Source organism: Mesoplodon mirus (assembly GCF_964341445.2).
Source record: "Mesoplodon mirus genome assembly, chromosome: 1".
Taxonomy (NCBI): Eukaryota; Metazoa; Chordata; class Mammalia; order Artiodactyla; family Ziphiidae; genus Mesoplodon; species Mesoplodon mirus.
The window spans coordinates 193268-218259 of record NC_138976.1 but is presented as its reverse complement, the minus strand read 5'-3'; the positions used below and the strand labels follow the sequence as shown (position 1 = coordinate 218259).

At 44.7% G+C, this 24992-nt stretch overlaps 1 protein-coding gene across 1 annotated transcript in view; it reads left to right on the top strand.

The window, feature by feature from the left end:
- The window catches only part of CACNA1B (calcium voltage-gated channel subunit alpha1 B), a 196512-nt gene that overhangs the window by 123672 nt on the left and 47848 nt on the right, over positions 1 to 24992 (top strand). The window contains exons 21-24 of the mRNA XM_082628592.1: positions 17663 to 17789; positions 20497 to 20626; positions 20871 to 20930; positions 22053 to 22159. Of these exons, the coding sequence (XP_082484718.1) occupies positions 17663 to 17789; positions 20497 to 20626; positions 20871 to 20930; positions 22053 to 22159 (424 nt within the window). The remainder of the gene's footprint in view (positions 1 to 17662; positions 17790 to 20496; positions 20627 to 20870; positions 20931 to 22052; positions 22160 to 24992) is intronic.

Genomic DNA, 24992 nt, shown 5'->3' with positions numbered 1-24992 from the left:
AGCATTGATTCTCTTTGTTTTCTCCCAAGCACATTATGCAAAATTTTGCAAATACAGTTGTAACTATTCCTTTCCAAATATTAGGTCTTCCTTCCCTCCTTCCTTCCTCTCTCTCTCCTTCCTACCTTCCCTCCCTCCTTCCTTCCTTCTTTCCTCCTTTCTTCCTTTCTTTCTTTCTTTTGCCTGATTTCACCAGCTAATATACTAACATTGGAGTTACTAGGTACCCTTACCTTGCTTCTGCCTACACTAAGTAAGATTCTGGTTTTGGGCTTGAGAGGTGTGTGTCTGTGTGTGTCTACATCTGTGTGTCTGTGTGTGTATAAGATCATGTTATAGTGTTCATTAATTTCTTTTTCAGTAAGTATTTTTTTATCTGGAATAGATGTTGAATTTTGTTGAAGGTCTTTTCGGCATCCATAGAGATCATATATTTTCCCCTTTAATATGGGGATTTATACTAATAAGTTTTCAGATCTTGAACTCTCTTTGCAATCTTAGAATAAACCCCACTAGGTTACCATATTTATTTTTTAATGTAATGCTGGATTCTGTTTGATAATATTGATACTTTATGGAGGATTTTTGGATTGAGATGATTTTAGGATATTGAGATGTGTTCTGTAGCTTTCCTATATTATGTTCAAGTGTCATAAGGTTTAGGTGTTAATGCTATATAGTTATCTCTTGCTTAACTTCATTAATCCATTTCTGAAAATCACGTGTTGTAGTGGGAGTCCCATTTCCCATTATTTTAGATGGGAAAAATTGTAATGTACTATACAAATTATAATGCATTATAATTAGTTGTGCTCAAAATCCCCAACCAATTTCTTAAAACAGAACTAAAGCACAGTTAGGCACAGAAAACACTCAATAATACATTGTTTCCTGATCACCACGGTTAAAATAGCTGTTAACAAGCAGTTGCTTTGGACACCTCCTTCAGTGAAACTTGCACTTTTCAAAAACATCGACACATGATTCTGATAGCTAACCAACTGACTTTGGAATCTTGCCTGACAGTTTTCAGTGTTTTGAGTTTTGGGGATGTATACATTTTTCCTGCATAAACAACAGTCAAGAAAGCCTCAACAACGTTGTAATGAGAGATACATATATTCTCCTGAAGTGTGAGTATTCTAAAACTAAGAGGTGCTCTGTTGAGAAATCTTACCTGAGGAGATGTTCTGTAGGATGTACCTATTATTGATCCATAAAAAGAATTAGAACGTTTGCTTCTTTTCCTTTTCTGGGGTAGTTTAAGTAGCATTAGGATTACTTGGTCTTTAAAGATTTGGTACAGTTCCTTTGTGAAATCATCTGGGTTTGGTTTTTGTTGTTGTTAGGATAATTCTTTGATAATTTATCTGTTTCTGTATGGATATTGGTCTGTTTAAACTTCCTTATCTCCTAAGATCAGTTTGGTAAACTGGAATGATCCATTTGATCTAGGTTTTTCAATTTATGTACATAAGAGCTATGCAAAGAGGTGGCTTAAGTTTTTAAAACAATTTGCTCTGGCTCACTGTTTTTTTCCCCCTTCTTATTTTTTATCCTGTATATTTTGTGTTTCCCCCTTATGTTCTTGATTAAATTAGTTAGAAGTTTATACATTTTGTGGATTTTTATAAAAAGAACCAGCATCTTTGTTAGTTCTACTGTGGTTTTCTTTAAAAATCATTTTTTTCCAATTTTATTTTCATTTCCCTCCTTCTGCCTTTTTTTGTTTTACTTTGTCATTCCTTTTCTAGCTTCTTTAGCTGGAGACTTAAGTTTATTTTAGTCTTTAGTTTTTATTACATGATTATTTAAGGCTCTGAATTTTCCTCTGATTACTAATTTAATTGTAGCGTATAGATTCTGATAATTGGTGTTTTCATTTTTACCAGATTTTAGAGGAATTATGCAATTTCGGTTTGTATTTTCCCTCAGTGTTTGTACATTCCTTGGGATTTAGTATATAGAGAATCAAGTACTCTGCAAGTGAACAGTTTTATTTTTTACTTTCTGATACGTATGCCTTCTATTTCCCTTCTTCCCTTTTGGCGCCGTGACTTCCAGTACAGTGTCGGATAGCAGTGGTGAGAACTGACATTCTTCCCTTGTTCCCGTCTTGTGGGAGGAGGGAGCAATCAGTCTTTCACCATTAAGTATGATGTTAGCTGTTGTTTTGGGGTTTGTTTGTTTGTTTTTAAGATGCTCTTTATCAAGTTGAGGAAATTCCCCTCTGTCACTTTTTTTTCTAAGTTTTTATATTAAATGAGTGTTGAATTTTATCAGATTTTCTGCCTCAATTGATACGATCATGTGGATTTTCTTCTGTAACATGGTAGTTTACACATTGATTGATTTTCAAATATTGACCTGCCTTGCATCCCTGGGATAAACTCTGCTGGTCATTGTGTATAATTATCTTTATATATTGCTGAACTCTGTTTGATGATATTTTGTTAGAGAATTTTGCCTCTGTATTCATGAGGGATATTGCGCTACAGTTTTCTTTTTTGTACTCATTGTCTGGTTTTGGTATCAGAATAATACTAAATTCATAAAATGAATTGGATAGTGTTTCTTATTATGTTTTTTGGAGGAGACTGTGTAGAATTGGTGTTAATTCTTTAAATGTTGGATAGAATTTGCCAATGAAACATTTCTTTTTTGGAATTTAAAAATTATCCTTAATAGGGCTATGTTATGTAATCGTACTGGGTGAGTTGCATTAGTTTGTGCTTTTGAAGGAATTGGCCCATTTCCTTTAAGTTGTCAAATTTATGTGTGTATAGTTGTTTGTAGTATTCCCTTATTACCTTTTGATGTCTTCATGATCTGTAGTGACTGCCCCTGTCTCATTCTTGATATTGGTGCTTTGTGTCTTGTCTCTTTTTTGTCAGTCTTACTAGAAATTTGTTACTCTCATTGATCTTTTCAAAGAAACGCATTCTTGTTTCATTGATTTTCTCTATTGTTTTTCTGTTTCCAATTGCGTTTGATTTCTGCTCTTTATTATTTTCTTCTCTCTGTTTGCTTCGGGTTTATTTTGCTCTTTTTTGGTTTCCTGAGATGGGAGCTTAGATTAAGTCTTTTTCTCTTTTCTAATGTAAACATTTAGTGCTATAAATTTTCTTCTTAGTACTGCTTTAGCTGTGTTCCACAGATTTTGATATGTTATCTTTTCATTTTCATTCGGTTTTGTTTTAAAAATTTCCCTGGAGACTTGCTCTTTGACTCATGGTTATTTAGAAATGTGTTATTTAGTTTCCAAGTGTTTGGAGATTTTCCTGTTATCTTTCTGTTTGGTGTCTAGTTTGATTATTTTGTGGTCAGTGAACACACTCTGTATGATTTCAGTTCTTTCAAATTTGTTAAGGTTTGTTTACTAGCCCAGGAGATGGCATTTCTTGGTATGTGTTCTGGGTGTGCTTGAAAGGAATATGTATACTGCTGTTGCTGGGTGGAGTATTCTGTAAGTATAAGTTAGATCCTGTTGGATCCTGTGGAGTTCTGTGTGCATGCTGATTTTATGTCTAGATCTGTCAATTGTCGAGAAAGAGATGTTCCAGTATCCAACTATAACTGTGCTTCTTAAACCCCTATCCAGATCAAATGTCTATTCCTTTCAGTTTTATCTGTTTTTGCTTTACATATTTTTCAGCTCTGTTGCTGAGTACATACACATTTAGAATTCTGTCTTCTTGAAAGATTGACCCTTTTATCATTGTGTAATGTGTCCCTTATATCTGATAAATTTCTTTGCTTTGATGTTTACTTTATCTGATATAAATATACCCACCCTTGTTTTTTTAAATTAATATTTGCCTATAAGATGTATATCTTTTTTCACCTTTTTACTTTTAAACTAGCTATATAGGTATATTTTAAGTTAGTTTCTTGTAGACAGCATATCGTTGGGTCATGTTTTCCATCCACTCTGTCAGTTCTTTTTTTTTTTTTTTGCATATTTAGATAATTTATGTTTAATGTAATTATATATTATGGCTTACATCTGCTGTTCTATTTTTCCTATTGTTTATTTTTTCTATTTTTTATTTTTTATTTTTTGGCTGCACCGCACAGCATATGGGATCTTAGTTCCCCAGCCAGGGATCAGACCCACGCCCCCTGTGTTGGAAGCGTGGAGTCTTAACCACTGGACTGCCAGGGAAGTCCCCCTATTCTTTCTATTTTTTATTTTTCTGGTTTCTTTTTCCTGCATTCCTGTGGGTTACTTGTTTATATTTTAGAATTCCACTTTGATTTATCTATAGTGTTTTTGAGTGTATCTCTTTGTATTGGTTTTTTAATGGCTCCTCTAGGTATTACATATATATAACTTGTCTCAGTCTACTAGGGTTGTCATTTTACCAGTTGGAGTAAAGTATAGAAACTTTACCTCTCTTTTTCCTCCGCATGTATGAAATAATTAAATGTTTCCTCTACATGTATTCAGAAGCACATCATTGTGTGTTATAATTTTTGCTTCAACTGTAAAACGTAATTCAGAAAACTCAAGAGGAGAAGGAAAGTGTGTTGTATTTTTACTCTTTCTATTGTTCTTTGTTTCTTCTTTCCTGATATTCTAATATTTCTTCTTTCATAACTTTCTGTTTGGAGGACCTTCCTTAGCCATTCTTTTAGGGTAGGTCTGAAGGTGACAAATTCTCTTAGTTTTCCTTCATCTGAGAATGTCTTGATTTTCCTTTCATTCCTGAAGGATATTTTCACTGGGTATAGAATTCTGGGTTGACAGTTCTTTTTTTTTCAGCACTTGAAAAAAACGTGTGCCTCATCCTTCTGACCTCCATGGTTTCTGATGAGAAATCCACTGTCATTCGAATTGTTTTCTTCCTATAGGTAAGATGTTGTTTCTCTCTCGCTGCTTTCAAGATTTTTTCTTTGTCTTTATATTTCAGAAGTTTGATTATGATGTATTTTGGCATGAGTTTCTTTAGGTTTATCCTGTTTGGGGTTCACTCAGCTTCTTGAATTTGTAGGTTTATGTCTTTTTTGCCAATTTTGGAAAATTTTCATCCATTATGTCTTTGACTGCGTCTCCAGCTCTCCCCTCTTTCTCTTTTCTTTCCAGGACTCTGTTGACATGAATGGTAGATCTTTTGTTATAGTCCCGAAGGTCCCTGAGGCTCTGTTTACTTTTTTCAGTCTATTTTCTCTCTGTTGTTCAGATCGAGTAATTTCTATTGTTCTGTCTTCCAGTTCACTAATTCTTTCCTCTGTGCCCTCCATTCTGCTGTTGAGCCCATCTATTAAGTTTTTAATTTCAGTTATTGTATTTTTCGGTTCTAAAATTTATGTTTGATTCTTTATATCTTCTTTTTCTTTGCTGAGATTTTTTTCTCATTTGTTTCAAATGTGTTTTTAATCATCTGTTGAAGCATTTTTATGATGGGTGCTTTGAAATCATTGTCAGATAATTCTAACATCTGTATTATCTTGGTGTCTTTTTCATTTAAATTGAGTTTTTCCTGGTTCTTGGTATGACAAGTGATTTTTGATTGAAACCTAAACATTTTGATATTATGTTATGAGCCTCTGAGTCTCATTTAAGTCTTCTGTTTTTGCTGGTCTGCTGTGACAACACACCAACAGTGGGAGGGTTGGGGAGCTGCCTCATTATTGACAAATTGGGGTGAAATACAGGTTCCTCACTTGCCCTCCATTGACACCCAGTGGTAGTGGGTTCCTTGTCCCAGCTGGGCTGAGCTGGGAATTCTAGCTCCCCGCTGGGCCTCCACTGATACCGTCTTGTCTGGGAGAGAGAGGAAGCCTTGTTACTGTTCCCTACGTGGCCTGCATTGACACAGTAAGGGTTGACCTCATTACCTCTGGGTGGTGGTAAAAGTCCCGACTTGCCACTAAGACTCACTCTAGCAGATAAAGGAAAGGGGATGCCTCCTTACCTCTGGGTAAGAATCGAAGTCCAGGCTACCCATGTAATCTTTTCTGATATTGTATGGGTTGGGAGTCTTACTATTACCACAGTGTGGGTATGAAAGTTCTTGTACTCACTTGGCTCTCTCTGATACCACCTCAGTAGGGACTTTGGGTACCTCATTACAGACTGGTGAGGGTGGAGGTCTAGGCTCCCCACCTGGCCTCTGCTCATATGAGTGGAAGTAGGGCTGCGGTTTTTTTCTGTGGTGTTAGTAGAGTGGTTACTGGCTATAAATTTCCCACCTGGTTAGGCTCTACCTTTCCTGGTCCTGTCACTAGGGAGAGCTGGCCTTTAAAAATCTTTCCTGTTGGCATTCTGGGTTGCTGGCTTCTCCAGCACCAAGGATATATGAGGCATAAAAAAAAAAAAACAAACAAACCCAGAAACAAAACCTGTTGTTGTGTTGTTCCTCAGTTTCCAAGATACCAGCAAATCTGCCTTCTTTTCTCCACCTTTCAGAATCCTCCTAGGTTGGCCTTACATATGGTGTCCAGGGTTTTTAGTTGTGCTTAGAAGGATGAATGGAAGAAAGTACCTCTATTCCATCTTTTCAGAAGCTGAAGTCTTGAGTTAATTTTTATTTTTATTTTTATTTTTTTTTTTCTATTCTTTTTGCGGTATGCGGGCCTCTCACTGTTGTGGCCTCTCCCGTTGCGGAGCACAGGCTCCGGATGCACAGGCCCAGCGGCCGTGGCTCACGGGCCCAGCCGCTCCGCGGCATATGGGATCCTCCCAGACCGGGGCACGAACCCGTATCCCCTGCATCGGCAGGCGGACTCTCAACCACTGCGCCACCAGGGAGGCCCGAGTTAATTTTTATATATGGCATGAGGTAAGGGTTGAGGTTCTCATTATCCACTCCCCCACTACCATTGATGTCCATTTGTTCCATTACTGTTTGTTGAAAACGCTGTCTTTTTCCATGGAATTACTTTGGTACTTTTGTCAAAAATCAATTGATAGGTGTTATTTCATTTCAGGAAAAATTTCTGGGATTACAGTTTTAAATGTTAGTTCTATTACATTGTTTTATTTTTGTTTTTCAGACATTCCAGTTATACAGGTGTTAAATCTCCTTTGCCTATCTTCTGTATGGATTTCTCTCTTACCCTTCTGAAAACTCATTCTTCATTTCACTCCTAAATTCTTTTTCCCTTGCTATAATTTGTGTCATATCTATTTTCCCTTGGACTTATCTGTTGTCTCCTTGTGATTTCCAAGACAATTTTTTCTATTTAACTTTATTTCTCAGATATGTTTGTCTTTTTCTTCAATTTCTCTCCTAAGTTTGGTCAGCTCTCATCTCACATTGCCTAGTTGTCCATACATTTTTATTTTGAACTTTTGAATCTGATTTGTGGTGTTTTTTCCTTATCAACAACTGTTTGTTTAATTATATTTAATTCATGTTGGAAAGTTGTATAACAGTTTTCCTCTGCTTTGCAGTTGTTTTTTTGTGGAGTATTTTTATTACCTGAAAGGTTTTCATCCTTACTTTCTATGTTCTTATGTAGAAGCTTTGTATGGTTGTTGGGTTCATTTTTCTGATAATGAGGAAATATGTTACAGTCTCCTGGACCAAAAATTACATGTGATTTTGTGAAGAGTAGGGGAGGTGTTTGGGCAGCTTACTTGATTTCTAGTTCAAGAACACCTTCTTATTTAGTACAGTGAAACCCAGTTTCTTTTTCAGTGGTGCCTAGTGGGGAGTGTTTGTCTAGTTCTAATTCTGTGATAAAATCCTATCTCTGGAGGACCCTGAACCTCAGACACTTGTTTCTTCTTTCCCTACATCACTGAGCCCCTGAAGTCGCGTCTCTCACTGGCTTCTCCAGGTTACCATCTCCAGTGCCTTGTACTTTCCAGGCCTCTCCTTTCAAGTCCCCAGAAGCAACACCCTGACCTAGCAGGTCTCAAACCTGTTCTCAGTATTTCCCTGCTCGGCGGGGGGTGGCCGGGGGGGTGGGCTTCTCTCCTGTGGATGAATGAGTTGATGTTGTCTGTGTTCCAGCATTACTAGGACCCTCCTCACTCTCCCTTCTACATACAATCCCTGCCTGATTCTGCAGGTGTGAGGTTTGTTTTCCCACTTACATGTAAATTCAAGTTTGTAGTTTTCTTATTTCCCATATGCTGTAGGCATGGACTGTGGATGATTTTGTCACCTCTCCTTATCGACCACATGGGTTATGGAGCACGTAGGGAGAAATCTAAGTATGGGTGACTGCTGTTGTCTATGGGAGCCAGCCTCTTATCTTTTTAGTTTCTGCTGGATTTGTAGTTGTGCCCACATTGCATTTTTAATTTCCTTCTTTCCTTCTTTTCTTCTTTCCGTCCTTCCCTCCCTCCCTCCCTCCCTTCTTCCTTCCCTTGATAAACCCTTTTTTTCCCCCTAAAGTTCTGTCCATTTTTAATAGGCTACTAAAGTCTCAACTTTGGCCTTCTTGAGCTTCTCTATCATATCTTTTTCTGTTTCATTAGTTCTTTTTTTCTTTGGCTGCGTTGGGTCTTCGATGCTGCGGATGGGCTTTCTCTAGTTGCGGCAAGTGCGGGCTACTCTTTGTTGCGGTGCGTGGGCTTCCCATTGCAGTGGCTTCTCTTGTTGCGGAGCGTGGGCTCTGGGTGCACGGGCTTCAGTAGTTGCAGCACACTGGCTCAGTAGTTGCAGCACGTGGGTTCAGTAGTTGTGGCACGTGGGCTCTAGGGCGGGTGGGCTTCAGTAGTTGTGGCACGCAGGCGCAGTAGTTGTGGCTCAAGGGCTGTAGAGTGCAGGCTCAGTAGTTGTGGCACACAGGCTTAGTTGCTCCATGGCATATGGGGTCTTCCCAGACCAGGGATCAAACCCATGTCCCCTGCGTTGGCAGGCAGATTCTTAACCACTGTGCCACCAGGGAAGTCCTTATGTTCTTATTTATTGTTTCTTTTCTTCTGCTTTCTTATTGTAATCTCTTTCCCCATTTATCAGTTGAATACTCAGCTCTGACACAAGCCTTTCTACTTTGCTAGGGTGTTTAAGGCTTTAACTTTGACTCTAAGAATTATTTTAGTTTTATATTACAAGTTATGAGATGTCATATTTTATAGTTCTAAATCTTTTTCCAGGTTTCATTATGATTTCTTATTTGATCCATTAGTTATTCATAAGTACAATTTTGAATTTCCAACTGGCAAAGATTTCTTTATTGGTTTAAAAATATTTTTCCTGTTGATTCCATTTTTTTTTCTTGTATTTTATCACCCCTTGTATTTCAGATCATCCATTTGGCTTTTTGTCCCTTCTGCATGAAGAACATCTTTTCTAATTTCTTTTAGTGAGGTTTGATGGTGGTAAATTCTCTCAATTTGCCTGAAAAATCTTTTTGCCATTGTTTTTGAAAGTAGTTTCAATTTGTATGGAATTCTAGTTGGTTAGTTATTTCCTCTCTGTGTTTTGAGACTATTCCACTGTCTTCTGCCTCCTGCTGTTTCTGTAGAGAAGCTAATCATTAGTCCAAATGCTTCCATTGTGTGGCTCTCTCTTCTCTCTATGGCTGCTTACATAAAAACCTTTTTATTATGGAAAATCGAAACAGTGTTAAGTAGAGACACAAATATAATGAACCCCTATTTGCTGCCACTCACCCTCAAAGCAATTATCCACATTTTGCCAATCATGTTTCACTTTTTTTTCCCCTTTTAATCACTTTAGGTATAACTGCGTATGTAAGCATCTCTAACAGTTAAGGATTTAACAACTACAATGGCATTATTACACCTAGCAAAGTTTATAATAATTTCTTAGTGTTGTCTAATACCTATCCCAAGTTCAAATTTTACCAATTATCTCAAAAATAACTTTTTATTATTGATCTGTTTGAATCAGGATCCAAACAAGCTTTGCTCATTTGACTTAGCTTGATCTGTTTGCGTCTGTTTTACTCTGTGACTGTTTTCTGCTTGCCATTTATTTGCTGAAGAAAGTGTAAACCATCCTGGATTGGGTTGACTGCATCCTGGTGTCATTTAGCACATTTCTCTGTCCTCCGTATCTCCTGTTAACTGATATTTAGATCCTAAAACAGGCCGTCCGAACCTTGGCACTATTGAAATTTTGTTGGTGGTGGCTGTCTTGTGCGTTTTAAGATGTTTAGCAGCTTCCCTGACCTTTCCCCTCTAGATGCCAGTAGCACCCTGTAGTTATGACAACCAAAAAAAAAAAAAAGTCTCCAGACATTGCCAGGTATCCCTAGGAGGCAAAATCACCCTTGTTTGTGAACCGCAGATCTTGACTGTGATCAGGTTAAACTCTTTGGGGAAGCTTCATAGGTGGCTGGCTGCGTGCTTCATCTCACGTGCCATCCGGAGCCACATACCATCTAGTGTTTTCCTTTGGGCAGAGCCCGATCCATCCACTGTAAGGTTCTCCACCAACCTTTCCCCTAATGGTCTAGTGGGCACTGATGATTGTCACCCAGATCTGTGATTTTATTTGGCATTTTCAGTTGTGAATTTATAATTCTATCATGCCCTCTGCATTAATTATTCTGACATTTTCTATAAGGAAGAACTTCCCTCATCAACTCTTTGGTTACCCTGAAATGCAGTTTGTATTTGTATTAGCAAGACACATGCTTAATTCCGTCCCTTTACATATGAATTTTCAAAGTAGCGAGTTGGTACACTAGGAACTCCAAATACAGTCATCGAGAGCTTTAACAAAATTATTGTTCTGAATCTTTGGATTTTAACGTGTTTGGTGTGTTTCAGTCCTTTGGACTCACTGTTCTGATGCTCAAATTGTCCTGTCTCTGGGTAGTGGGAGCCCCTTAAAGTTGGCTTTTTTACCTTCTCACAGCCTGTTGTCTTTAACAGCTTTCTGCTTTCATCTGTGACAAAACATTCCAGGATCACTGTGTACCTTTCCTGCCCAGACCTGGAATAGGCCATTTCTCCAAGGAGACCTGTGTCCTGGACACCTGCTGTTTTTCCAGATCTCCCTTCCCGTCCTTCAGGGTCCTTTTGCCTCCAGTGGCCTCACCTTCAGCTCCTCTTTGGAGGGCTGCCCTTGACCACTAGAGGTGCTTCCCAACACGTGGGGGATGGAAGATGGAAGTCCCTGAGGGTTGACTCCCCCAGGTGGCCCTCACCAGGCAAAGGAATGCGGCAGGTGAAAGCCCAGCCCTCTGGCTTCAGGTCTGACAACTGTGAGGCTTAGTTCAGACCCCAGGGTCCCCCGAAGGAGCAGCTGACGCTGTTGCAGGACTTTATCTGGAGCTCTGCCCCTCTTCTGGCCTCCTTCTCCGCCCTGGTCTGCCTTCTTGCTCCCTTCCAGTTCCTTCTGGGAGTCTGTCCTTAGTCAGTCCCTTGCACGTGGACCCTCATCTCATGGTCTGCTTCTGTAGAACCTGATCTGAGCTGCTGTGGTTCCTTTGGTGAGAAATGGTATTATTTACCAATGTGGTCATTGCTACTAGATATTTACTGCTTTCAGGCTTTTTAGGACTTTTTTTTTTCTTTTTTAAAAAGAAGAATATACCATGTATTCTTTTGGCATTTGTAATTCAAATGTAAGATTATAGGATTTTTACCTAACTACTTAGATTTTATATTTGTATCTCTTTTCTGTTACCCTGAAAAATTTGTATTTTTGTCTCTTTTTTTTTAGAGCAGTTTTAGTTTCCAAGTAAAATTAAATGGAAAGCACAGAGACTTGCTGTACACTCCCTGCCCCTGCCCCGTCAGCCTCCCCCACCCAGTGGTACATTTGTTACGGTCAGTGAGCCTCCATGAAGCACCGTTGTCACCCAAAGTCCAAGGTTTACAGTAGGGCTCTCTCTTGGTGCTGTACCTTTTAAAGGTTTGGGCAAATGTATAATGACCTGTGTCATTGTAGTATCATACAGAGTAGTTTCACTGCCCCAAATTCCTTCTTTTGTCCTTTTACTTATTCTGTTTTTTTTAAATAGTATTGTTTAAAAAAATTGTATTTAAAAATTTTTTGCCCCTACCATGTAGAAATGCAAGCAATTTTTGTCCTTCAGTTTTGTGTCCAGCCAGAGTTGCCAAACAGACTCTCTTATTCTAAATAATTTTTCTGCTGTTTTCTATGTAGACACACTTATACTGCCTATGATATATAATTTTTGAGCCATGAACTATTTAACATCTCTTTTTCAATTTCCAGTTGTAAAATTCGAATCTAAATTAACCTTTTGGTTTCTGATTATTGCCTTAAATTGCAACTTAATTGTACTGTGATTAGAGGACATGACCTGCATGAGGGTCTTCTTTGAGACGAGAGATTTACGACCGCTTTATGGCTTAGCATATGGTCGACTTTTGTAAATGTTTTATGTATGCTTAAGAGGAATATGTTTTCTCTTAATTTGGGGAACACTTGGCTTCTTATATTTGTCTGCTAGATCAAGTTTTTTAGTTGTGTTGCTAAATATTCTATATATTCACTAATATTTTGCCACACTGACCCCTCGATAATTAAGAGAGGTGCACTGGAATCTCTTTCTGTAGATCTGCCAGCTCTTGCTTTGTGTGTGTGTGTGTGTATGTTTTTTTTTAAGTTTCTATATTTAATGCAGTTATTTTGAATAGTTTGAAACACGCAGTTCAGTATAGGAAACATGCTAACAGATGACCAAGTACTATTGTGTATGTTTCTAAAATAGTAACTATGTGTTTCTGAATCTCTTTTGTTAGGCTTTTTCTTTTATTTATTCTTTTTTTTCAAAAAAAAGCTTATGTTAAAATATATGTGTTTGCTTTCTATATTTTAAGCCACTTTATGTATATTTAAACTTGCTTTGTCTTACTGGAGCTGAACTTTTTGTCATCTTCTGCTGACCCACTTTAACTCTAATAATGATTTTTTCTTATATTGTATTTTTCTGATGTGAATATATACCTGAGTTTTGTTTTATTTTGTTTTTTTAATGAACGTTTGCCAAGTGTACCTTTTCCCATCTTTTGACTTCCAGCCTTTATGTGGCCTCGATTTTAGGCTTGTCTCTTGTAAACTACATATAACTGTATTTTTAAAAATTCCATCTGGATGATCTGTGTCAGTCAGTAACCAGGTTCCGTCTGCTTGTATGTATTGTGATTATTAGTTTACTTGGACTTGTGACATTTGTTCCATTTTTCCTATGTTTTTTCCTCCTTTCCTTGCTTTTTAGTATTGAATAATTGGTGGTTTATTTGCTTTCATGTCACATTTTTCTCTCTATATTAGCTTATAAACTATGAATTATTTTTTAAGTGGTTATCTTATAATTCTATCATGCATGCATAACAAAATCTATAGTTATCTTATTAAGTTCTAAGACCTTAGAGCAGCAGCTGCAATCACATTTCCCCCAGCTTCCTTGTTAGCATCCAGCGTTTTAGTCCTTTTCTCCCCCACAAAATAGATATTGTTATTGTTCTGACTTCGTAGGCATTCAGGATGAACCCTCCCCAGAACGTGTCACTTTTGCAGGAGGGTTATTTTGAGCTAAGGGCAGTCGAGTCCCTGTGGGTTCAAGAGAAGCAACTGCCCCTCCCTTAACTACCTAGAAGAATTTAAATTGGGGATTTTTCCCAGGAAAGAGTTATTACCAGAGATAAATGTTATCTGAGTGGCCCCATCTGTATGGCAGGGCAAGCATCTAATTACCAAAAACCTGCCCTTTTTTATATTGACCTATGAATGACCCTCCTATCCTTGGAAGCCCCAGGCTCCTGTCCCATTCCTTAGCTTAAGGTGGTGTATATACTTCATTTACCCTTCTGTCTGACCCTCTCACGTATGTGTGGTTCCCGTATGTACGAAGTTAAATTTGATTTTCTCCTGTTAATCTCACGTCAGTTTAATTCTTAGACCAGTCAGAAGAACGTAGGAATGTAGAGAAAAATTTTCTTCCTTCCCAACAACTTTATAGAGATTGTGTTTATTTATTGATAGATTTACCAATTTCTTACATTGCAGACCTTCCTTTAATATCATTTTCTGTCTTCCTGAAGTACAGACCTTCCTGCTCTAACATTATGCATGCATTTCTGAAAATGCCGTGCATTGAAAATAATAGGCCTTGTAGAAAAAGTAACGTTAAGAGCAAATTATTCAAGATATGCAACTCTTTAAACAGAACACTAACATAAACAAGAACAATCCGAGTGCAAAATGATAGCGAAGTTAAATCTCTGTTTGCATATGCACCCAGTATCAAGTCTTCAGCCCTGCATCCTCCTCGGGGCCCTTTGCTTCTGGCAGAGACCAGCCTTGTCTTGCTCTGTGCAGCAGTGACTGGAGGGGAATGAATCGGGACCGACAGAGGGGCTCCCTTCTCTGCCCTGCTCTCCTCTCTGGGATTTTGCCCCTCATTCCCAGACGCTTTGTCGCCCTCAAACCCCGGTCTTTTACTCCTCCTCCCAGTAGGCATGTTGCTTTCTGCTTCTGACAATGGGGAAACGGCCCCACGTGCACAGGGCTCGCCTCGTGCCTCCTTTTCTCCCAGGTTCTGTCCGTGTCAGCTGGTTCCTGTGCCTTTAAACAGTTACGTATTTTTTTCAGCTTTTATAGTTGTTTTTAGTAGGAGGATGAGTCCTTTTTAAGCCTCTCTGTCATAGGTCATGGAAATGCTGGGTCAATTTTATAGACTTCTCTTGCTTGTTCATTTTTTAAAGACTCATTTTTTAAAATTTCTTTACATATTTATGTTTAGTTCTTTTGTTTTTTTTTTTGTTTGTTTGTGGTATGTGGGCCTCTCACTGTTGTGGCCTCTCCCGTTGCGAAGCACAGGCTCCGGACGCGCAGGCTCAGCAGCCATGGTTCACGGGCCCAGCCGCTCCGCGGCATGTGGGATCCTCCCAGACTGGGGCACGAACCCGTGTCCCCTGCATCAGCAGGCGGACTCTCAACCACTGCGCCACCAGGGAAGCCCCACATATTTATGTTTAGTTCTTTTATAGTCCTCATCTAAAGGTACTTATATCTGAAGTCCATTGGGGGTTATATATATATTACTTGTTTCTCTTGTCTTTCGCCCACCTTGTATGGGGGTGATGTTTGTTTTCTGGTCCTTGTATGTTTGCTGATGTTTTTTGTTTTGGGTTCATATATGACTGACCTCAATCCACCCTTTCTGAAGTGGGCTTTGTTTGATAATCAAGCCCTACAGAAAAAGAATTGTTTGGTTGCTTTTTCAGTTCTCCCAGGGATGGTACATAGCTATAGGAGAGAAATTCTTTGGACATGTTGGATGCCTGGGGACATTAGGCTTAAGTTCTCTTCAAGTTGGAAATGATTGCCTTGGTCGGTGGGGATTCTGTGGGCCAGGTGAGGATGTTCTTGTCAGAGAAGACTTACCTGTGCTTTCCTGGAAGCCCAGCGCACCACCCGCCTGGTCTCTCTTCAGTCCTCTGGAGGGAGTGGTTTAATGTGGTGCCTCACCCCAGCTTTGGTCGATCGTGTCCCCACAATGTAATTCCTCCGTTCAGCCTCAGTTTCTTAATCTGCAAACTGGAGGTAATAATACGTGCCAGTAAGTGCCGTTGTGAGAATAAAGCACCTGGACCAGCCCGGCACATGTTGTTTTCAGTGAACGTTCTGTTCCTTTCTTTATCCACCCCCCTCCCCCATATCTGGCCATCTGGCTTGATTGTCTTCTGTTTCAATGAATTAATTTTTGTTACTTAGTCTTTTTTTTTTTTTTTTTTTAACAGCTTCCACCAGGATATTTCCTTAGTCTGTTGTAGTTCTCCTTTTGATCCTCTCCCTTTATTCCGGGTCTGTTTTGACTTAATTGATGATTTCTGCTGCTGTTGCAGTAGTAAATCTATTTCAGGGGAAATATTTTCATCCAGGCTCTGGCATCTTTGTTCCACTTTTTTTGAGCAGAAAAATTCTTCATTCAGTGTATATTGGTTCCTTTTTCCCAGTTTACTTGTCCTTGGGTTTGCTTAATTGTTATTGTGGAAGAGTCTGAAAAGCTGTGGTTTTAAAATAATAAATGTTTCTTAATTTAAAAGTTACACATGCTAATCACAGAAAAAAAATTTTAGTGTTAAAAGTATAGTGAAGAGACTTGAGATTGTTATCAGAAAGCCTTTCGGAGATCACCACAGTTACTGTTATTTTGGTGTTATTTCTCTCCCTGTATATGTTATTTTTCATAGTTGAGCCCATCTGGGATATACAAGTGTGTAGCCTGTCTTTTTTTTTTTTTTTTAACTTACCTTATCATAAGCTTCTTCTTTAAAGTTTATGATAAGTCATTTAAACTATTTGTATGCATTTTTAATATTCATAGTATGATGCTTCCTGTAAGTATTGCACACTTAGTTGATCTCCTATGGTTGTACTTTTCATAGTTTTTGTTATTGTAAAAGAACTTATAACAAGCACCTTTGTGAATACAGATGTTTGTGTGCATGCTTGATTTCCTTAGGAGATAATTTTGTACAAATTAAATCAATAGACAGAATTTTTTACTTTAAATAAATATTGCCCAGTTGCTTTCTTAGAAGATGCTATAATTTATGCCTTCAGCCAGGAATTGAATGGTGCTGGGTGGTGACAGCTGACATTCTAGGAAGCATCGTAGCTGCTGTAGCTGAAGCTGGTTTCACGTTCGGGTCAAGACTGTTTTCTCTGGCCCGGCCGTTCTCTGCAGGACTTCAGAGTGGCCAGCAGCCAGGGGAGAAGCTTAGAGCCTTCGTCTTCACACATGCTGGAGGGAACCTCCCTCATTTCTGCCTTTGTGCTTCTTCCAAGAAGTAAAAGTGAGGTGGACAGTGGGCATTGACTCCAAGTCACTGCGCTGTCCTCCCTGGCGTCCCTGGGGTCTCAGGAACTGTTACCGGCAAGAATGGAAACATACATTAGGATAGTTAAAAATGAAACAAGTGTTGTGAGAAACATACTATGCAGAACAGCAAAATCTACTTAAAAACAGTGGTCACAGCCATTTTAGCCCTGGGGACTTTGATTTGTGGGTGCCAAGTGGAGGAGGGGGTGCTGATAGCGCAGAGGATGGGCCTTAGGGAAGAGGGGGGATGAAGAGCGAGGAGGAAGGGCCAAGTGGGTGTGTGGGCGACGGCAGTGCCCGCGTCCTCCCTGGGTCAGTGTCCTCTGCGGGCCCTGTGCGGTGGGTCAGGCCTGACCAGCAGGTTCAGGAGAGTGGCCTCAGGCCAGGCCGGCCCCTCTCCTCGCTGCCCTGTTGGCCCTGCCCCAAACCCCTGCAGCGACAGCAGGAGCTCTCACCAGGCAGCCCGGGATGCCTTCTCTCGAGGGGTGAGCCCTGAACTGGGATGGGGGAACCTACTGGCCCTGGTCTCTGGGACTGAAGGCAGCTTTGATGTTCTTAGAACATCTAGATTTATGACCCCTAGGGAAGCAGAGAAGTCCACAGCCAGGGATGCCCGCTGGGCTTGGTGCTGCTCCCCTAGTGACCCTGGTGAAGGGAGAGGTGAGGCAGGGCCTCTGGGTCTCTGCGGCAGACGGCCCAGGTCCTCGGCACTGGCACGGCCCTGCCGTCGTCCGCCTCAGTGGCGGCCTGGCTGGGATCGCAGGGGCCTCATGTGAAGCTGTGTTCTTAGCCGCACGCCCTTCCCTGGGTGGGTCCACGAAGACCTCTGGGGTTGGAGCTGGGAGAGTGTCTGTCGCCCCGGGGCGAGACCTGCGTGATGTGGGTTTATGAGCCACACCCCTAACTTGGTGGCTTCGTGTCCTTGCAGGTGGTAACGTGGACCTGGAAAGCCAAGCAGAAGGGAAGAAGGAGGTGGAAGCTGACAATGTGATGAGGAGCGGCCCCCGACCCATCGTCCCTTACAGCTCCATGTTCTGCTTAAGCCCCACCAACCTGTGAGTCTTGTCACCAGCCCGTGTCCTGTGCCGTCCTCTTGTCCATGGCCCATGATCCATGTGTACACGCTACCAGCGAGTGCTAGATGTGACCTGCTCCTTTACGTGTATTAATATCGTGATTGATCACCACAGCATCCCACAAAGCACACACGACTATCACCTCACTTTGCAGATGAGGACACGAAGCCACAGGGAAGGCCGGTGTCCAGACACACAGCCCGTCCATCTCAGTGGTGGAGCTGGGATTTGAACCCAGACGGTTGGTCCCAGGGCCTTGTTCTTAACCCCCACTGCAGCCTTAGTTTACTTCTGCACACACACTCCCAGTTTACATCCGTCGTGCATACGTGCTGCCCTCCGCCCACCTTCCATCAGAGCCAGCAGGTGTGCGTCACAGTCAGTCATGTGTCTGTGCACATTTTCTCCCCTCTGTTTACACCACCATGAGTCTCATCCATTCATTAGTCCACCTGCCTTCATTAGCTCAACCAATATTCACGTGCCAGACAGCGTTCTAGGTGCTGGGAATACGTGGTCATGAGCAGAACGGACAAGGGCCCCATCCGTTCTTAAGCTTACAAGCGAGTGGAGAGGCAGACAGCAGACAGGACGTTAGGGAGGGGATGTGAGATGGTTCATGGAGGGAAGGGCTAAGAGGAAGCGCAAAGCGGGGACTGGAGATGCAGACGGTGGGGGCTGCTGATACGAAGTGGATTGGAACAGAGACGTGGCGGGGGGTCGTGAGAGCCCACCAGGCAGAGACGCAGGCAGAGCAAAGGCGGAACCACACCACCCAGGGGGGGCAGCGCAGCAGGGTCTGAGGAACTCGTACTCCGTGCTTTACCCCCGTGTCCAGCCAGCCCTCCTGCCCTGGGCATCCAGCAGTCTTTCCACCAGCCCCCGTCGTCCATCCCCCCACGTTCCTCCTTTCAGCATACGTCTGTGGGTAGCTTGCTCTGCTAGGGGCTTGGAGTAAGATGGCGGTAGAGACAGGTAAGGCCTCGGCCTCCAGCACCGACCGGGTGGTGTCCGTCAAATGAGTACAATGCGGACGGTAAAGCAGGGAGGTCTGGTGTCTTGGAGCAGGTGGGGCGAGTCAGGGGAGTCTTCCTGGAGGAGGTGAGAGATCTCAGGTGAAACCTGAAGGGTGAAGAGTTAAGATGAAGAGGGAGGAACCAGTATTCTTGGAGGGCGGAGAGAACTTAGAGTGGTCCAGAAGTGAAAGACATCAGGCTCAGAACAGCTAGCGACAGTTGCATGGAAAGGCACAGAGGTAGACAGCGCTGTTGTGTGTTCTGTGGAGAAGTAGAGGTGACACCGAGAGCCCTGAGAAGCTTGAGAGGCTGTAAACAGTTGGGGGTGAGTGGTCACTTGGTTAGACTGCACTTCAGCAGAGCCCTTTGGTGGGAAAACTGGAGACGAGACAGGGAGACCGTGTAGTAGGTGGCCGTGGTTTTCAGGAAGAGATGGTGGTGATTTGGTGAGGGTAGCCAGAGTGGAGGGGTTTGGGAGCGAAATGCTTGGGGAGAAATTTTGGAGGCAGAATCTGCAGGATTTGATGGCAAATTAGATGTGGAAGGGGGTGGAGATGTGAGGGATGGCAGCCAGGGTTTCTGCTTGACAGCTGGGGGCCCGGCCAGGCTGGGGGTGGTGAGCACAGACCCTGTGGAGCCCGGGGCAGCTGGCAGGTGGCACACAGCCGGGGGACTTGGGGGTCTGAGCGAGGGTGGAAACTCAGCCACAAGATGGACCGGCAGCTGTTGATTAGAAGGAAGGGGGCTGGGATGGAAGAGGGCCCGAGATGGAGCGTCGTGGAAGTGGAAGGAAAAGGGTCTCAATTAGGAGGGAGAAGTGCCGGCAGGTCACTCGGGGGCCTGGGAAGGGCAGCTCGGGGAGCGTGTGGGCTGGAGCTGGACACGGTGGTCAGGGTGAGGAGGACACAGGCATAAAGTCCAGTCCCTTCCAGGGACAGAGAGACGTGGGTGTCCTTGGGAACGCTCCGCGTTGGCGAGAGGAGCAGGTTGGACAGGCTGGTGGGCAGTGGTGGAGCCAGCAGAGGCAGGAGGGCGGCCCCCATGAGCACGTCCTCCGGGATCGGCTTCACTGTCCCCTGCGAGGCCTTTGCCGGCCTCCTGGGCACTGTCTCCTGCTGAGTCGTGGTGTGTGTCAACACCTGAGCATCTCCTGTTGCTTTATGTTTACCGGTGTCTTGTTCACCACTGCGTCCCAGCCCAGAATGTGCCTGAACAGAGCAGAATAGTGGTGGGTGGAGGCGGGCAGGTGCACACATGCAGCTCTGGCGGCTCCGACGGGGGCACCACGCCTAACACTGGGGCTCGAGAGGCACCTGCTCTCTGCGGGGCTGTTGGTACTCGGCCTCTTCCCCCACCCGCAGCAGAGCTGGAAGCCCGTCCAGGGCACGGCAGCCCCACAGCAGGTAGACGAGCAGGCCTGGCTGGGCCCCAGTGGAACTTCATGTAGTGAACGCGCCAGACCGACTTGGCCTGCAAGCTGTGGCGGGCTGGCCCTGCCCAGGGTTTCTGCAGCCTTCCCGCCACCTACCTTCCCAGGAATCTGGTCCCCATCAGTCACCTGGCTGCTATCTCCCGACCACAGGGACACGTCCCAGAGCTCAGCTCTTCCTACGGGGAGGGGCCAGCCCAGCCCTCCATGGGCCTTAGGTGACCCGTGCTTTGCCTTCCAGGCTCCGCCGCTTCTGCCATTACATCGTGACCATGCGGTACTTTGAGATGGGCATCCTCGTGGTCATCGCCCTGAGCAGCATCGCCCTGGCTGCCGAGGACCCTGTGCAGACAGACTCACCCAGGAACAACGTGAGCGCTGCTGTCGGGCCGCGGGGGGTCTGGGGACACAGAGAGCGGGGCGTGCCTGGGATGGGAGGGAGGGCGGGCTGCCGCTTCAGGGGTGCGCTCCCACAGGGACGCTGGCCTCCCCTCCCCTCCTCCCCTCCCAGACCCTTGGCCGCAGGCCCCAGGCTGATGGGTTGTCGTTCAGGCTCCGGCCCCTGCTCGAGCTTCTGGCCTCGCCTTTGAGAAAAGCCTTTCCTTTTGGTTCCAGGTGCTGAAGTACATGGACTACATCTTCACAGGCGTCTTCACCTTTGAGATGGTGATAAAGGTGAGATGTGTGGTTGCCCTGGTGACCCCGGGACTCTGCTCATCCCCCTCGTGACTGAGATGGAGGCACGTGACAAGTGTGCCCTGGGCATGCACACATGTGTGATGACATGAGGGCACCTGAGCCCTCAGGTAGAGGTTGTGTCTTGTGGAGACACAAGGCCACATTTCTTAAGGATTCGCCACAGCATCACGTCAGCCTTAGGAGAGCTCGCAAGCGCTGGCCCTGGTCTCCGCTACCTGCTAATGGAGACCCTTCTCGCGGAGGGGGACTGGCTTTCCTTATGGTGCGGCGTGAGCGCAGCCCATGCAGGGTTGTCTCAGCAGAGGGGGAGGCCGGGACCTCGGCCGGAGGAAGGCGAGCAGGGACAGGGCGGTGGCCTCAAGGCCCAGAGATCACGGCAGGTGGGTGTAGAGGTCTCACCAGTGTTTGATCCTAGATGGAGAGTGACCGTGTCGCTGTTGCGACTTTGTCCCTCCTTTAGGTATTGCCAAGTGGCCTGTGCTTTCCACACGGGTGCGCGGGGTGCCCACGGGCTGACTCAGGGCAGCTTCTGTGTACGCGAGCACGCGCTTCAGTTCTCTCCCAAATTCCTGGGGGAGGCGTTATCGGTTCATTTTACAAACGAGGACACGGAGGCCCAGAGGCATTAAGGTGCCGCTGCAGGAGGGGCAGAATCCGGCAGCTCTTCCTCTTGCCACACGGGGCTGGCACTCCTGGGTCTGGCGGGCAGCGTGCTCCGGGCAGCGTGTGCCTGCAGCCCAGCGATGGAGGAGAGACTCACTCAGGCTCCACAGGAGCAGGGGGCCCGGGAAGGATCTCAGCCAGTCATGACCATGCAAGGTCATTGGGTCAAAGGCATGGAGATCCAAACACCCATTGAGGCTCTAAGAGGCCATTACCTGAGCTGTGTCCGCTCCCCTGACAGGCGTGACCCCTTTTCCTGACAGGACGTGACCTGAGCCGTGTCCCCTTTCATGATAGGCATGATCAGGGCCGTGTCCCCTCCCCTGATGGGATGTGACATGAAGCGGCACCCTCCCCCAACCACGTCTCTGGGCTCTGGCTCTGCCTTCCTCTTCTGAAATACTCTGTTCATTAAAGTGTGTTGTTCCCCTAAAGATGATCGATTTGGGACTGCTGCTGCACCCTGGCGCGTACTTCCGGGACCTCTGGAATATTCTGGACTTCATTGTGGTCAGTGGGGCCCTGGTGGCGTTTGCCTTCTCGTAAGTACCCAGGTCTGCTCTGACTCTTGCTGGACTGCAGTCCCCAGAGCCGTGATGAGTGTGGGGGGTGAAGGAGGAAGGGGTCCATTGGCCTCCATGGCTGTCTCTAGTCAGTCCCCCTATGCCTGGGGCTGGGCTGTGGGGCTGGGAGGACCTCAAGGCTCGTTTGTCCCTGACACACCACGTGGCTCTGAAATTGGATAGGCAGGCCTCTGCTTATGGTGTCTGCCTCTTGGGTCCTTCAGAAAACTTCCTGTGCCCGGACGCGGCTGCCCTGCCCGGTCACCCAGTGTGGGTGGGTGCAGCCGGGTCTCCGCCATTGGGGTGCTCCGCCATTTTCTGTGGCTCCCTAGTGAGCGACACTCAGCCCTGTTGTGGCCGGGCCTGGATTGGCTCCCTCAGACCCTACACAGTGGCGGGGGTGAGGCGGGCGCTGGGTGCTCGGGTGGAGCGGGGGGCGGGGTGGGGAGACTTGGCGGAGGTGGGGGGGGATCCAGAGAGAAGTAAGACCCTTGATGGACGCAGATACGGAGGGACGGGCTCATCCCTGAGCCCCCGGGGAGGCCTCCTCACTGACTCTCTTCTCTTTGTCTCCTGTTGCTGGACTCTCGGCAGGAGCTTCATGGGGTAATGCCTCCCCTCTGTCGCCTCACTGTCGCACATCACAGCACGCTGCAGCCCCTCGTGGGCCGTTTCATCACCATGCCTCACCTCCGCTCATTTCCCGCCACCTTCTGGGCTGCATGCTGCCCGGAGCCATGTCCCCAGGGCCACACGTCCCCGCCTCACCTCTGGGGGCCGGGTTGGGGGCTGGAGCTGGGCGTGGCCCCCCTTTGGGCGAGCAGGGAATCCTGACCGAGTGCTGGAGGCTGGGCGCCTGGGCCCGGAGGGCAGTGCGTGCTCTGGGTGGGAGCTGTGTGACCTTGGCTGCCAGGATGTTGGCAATCCTGAGACACTTTCCCACGTGTCTCCCCTGGAGACAGGGCTTTCTTGCTCTTTCCTTTTTCCACAGCGCCTCCCTGAAACGCCCAGCATCTCTGACCCTCTATTGTTATAAAACAAAATTCAACTGAGTGAATCTGAAGGTCTAATTGGGTTTATTCAGTGATTCATGAAACAGGCAGTATCCCGTCTAGTAAGTAGAAAGGCTGTACGTGATGGAGGCTGTACAAAATTGAAGGCCTTTATAGAAAGGGAGCCAGACAAGGTTATTAACAAAAGAAAAGAAAGGATTGTTTCAGGCAAGGTTACCTCACTGGTGCTGACCAGGAAAGTCCAGAAATTCCATTCCTGGGAAAGGCTGAAACTGCAATTCATTCCTGGTTCGCTGTCCTGGGGGCAAGTGGCTCCACTTTGGGCCTGTTGTTTCTTTTTATTTTTCCTTCTCCTTTTTCTTCCTTTTCCTCTTTCTCCTCTCCCTCCCTCTCCCCCTCCTCTTTTTTTTTTTTTTTTTTTAACAATTCTCGCCTTCTGATCAAACTGTCAGCCCAACTGAGAGATGTGATCAAAATTTTAGGTGTGTCGGCTAAAAAAACATACACAACCTAGAAGTTGAGAGTTACGTTTTATTTGGTGGACAAAACTGAGGACTTAAGCCCGGGACACAGCGTCTCAGACAACTCTGAGGGTTGGCTCCAAAGAGGCAGATGGGGAGCCGGGATGCACAGGAGCTTTTGCAACACAGCCCAGGTAGTCGTAATATCAGAAGATCACTGTTAACTAAAGAAAACCAGACATCTCAAGTTAAGGGATTTAGTGCTTTTCTTTATATGGGAAATGCAAGAGTCTGGGCTCATTGAATCATTCCTTTGATATGTACCTGAGCTATCTGGGCCAGTATCCTGGGCTTCTCATCCTGAGTCTCCCGAGGTGCCCTGTGGGGAGGGGGTGGCTGACCTCTAGATAGGGGGGCTTTCTGCCTCCATCCTGAGCTCCCTCAGGGCTCGCCATCCAGTGGCTGTAATGTGGTGGCTTGATGGCCGCAACATCCTTTGTTTACTGCTATGGCAGGCAATATTTTTTATTCACGGGCATTAGCACCACTCTTAGCTCCTACTGTGTAGTTTTTTGCAGTTTTGATCTTTGATGTGGTATCCATAGATCATGATGTGTTTGCTTAATCCCTGTGACATTCACAGACCATAGTTCCAGGTCATAATCCTTATGGTGGTCATTTCCTTTGCTGCTTTTCTGACATTCCAGTCAGAATGGAGACCATTTACTTAGTGGTTATCAGCTACAAACGTGTATTTAAAGTTTTTGAGAGAATACGACAAACACAAACACATCAAGGGCATTATAAGCAGGATAATTCCTAATGTTTGAAGTGTACTTTGGAGCCATGGTCCCCAAGGCCCAAACCAATCAAAGAAAAACCCCATGAAGAAGTCACACATTTGAGCCAAGTAGCTGGCTCCGTGACCTTATGTAACTGATTTTCAACTTCCCCGGAAGTGCCAGTCCAGGGTACTGTCGGTAGTGTGGGCCACAGCATAGACAGCTTCTTGCTCAGTTAAAGATAACCAAGGGCTATCCTATTATTAGGACCAACTTTGGCCAGAGAGTCTAAGGGTATTTGCAGGGGAATCTGCAGTGTCTTCAGGAGTTACGGAGAGGTTTCTGATCACACCTTGTGCATGTTTACTCCTAACCTAACTCCTTGTGCATATTTACTTGAAACCAAGTGATGGATTTATTCTCAGCGTTTGCTACGTTTACCCATTTAAGCCAGGGGTCAGTCAGGTTTTTAGTGTATGTGGGACTAGAATCTCCTCCCCTGAAATAAGGAGCCTTCCTAAATGCCTTGCAAAGATGGGTGCTGCTGGTGGGGTCT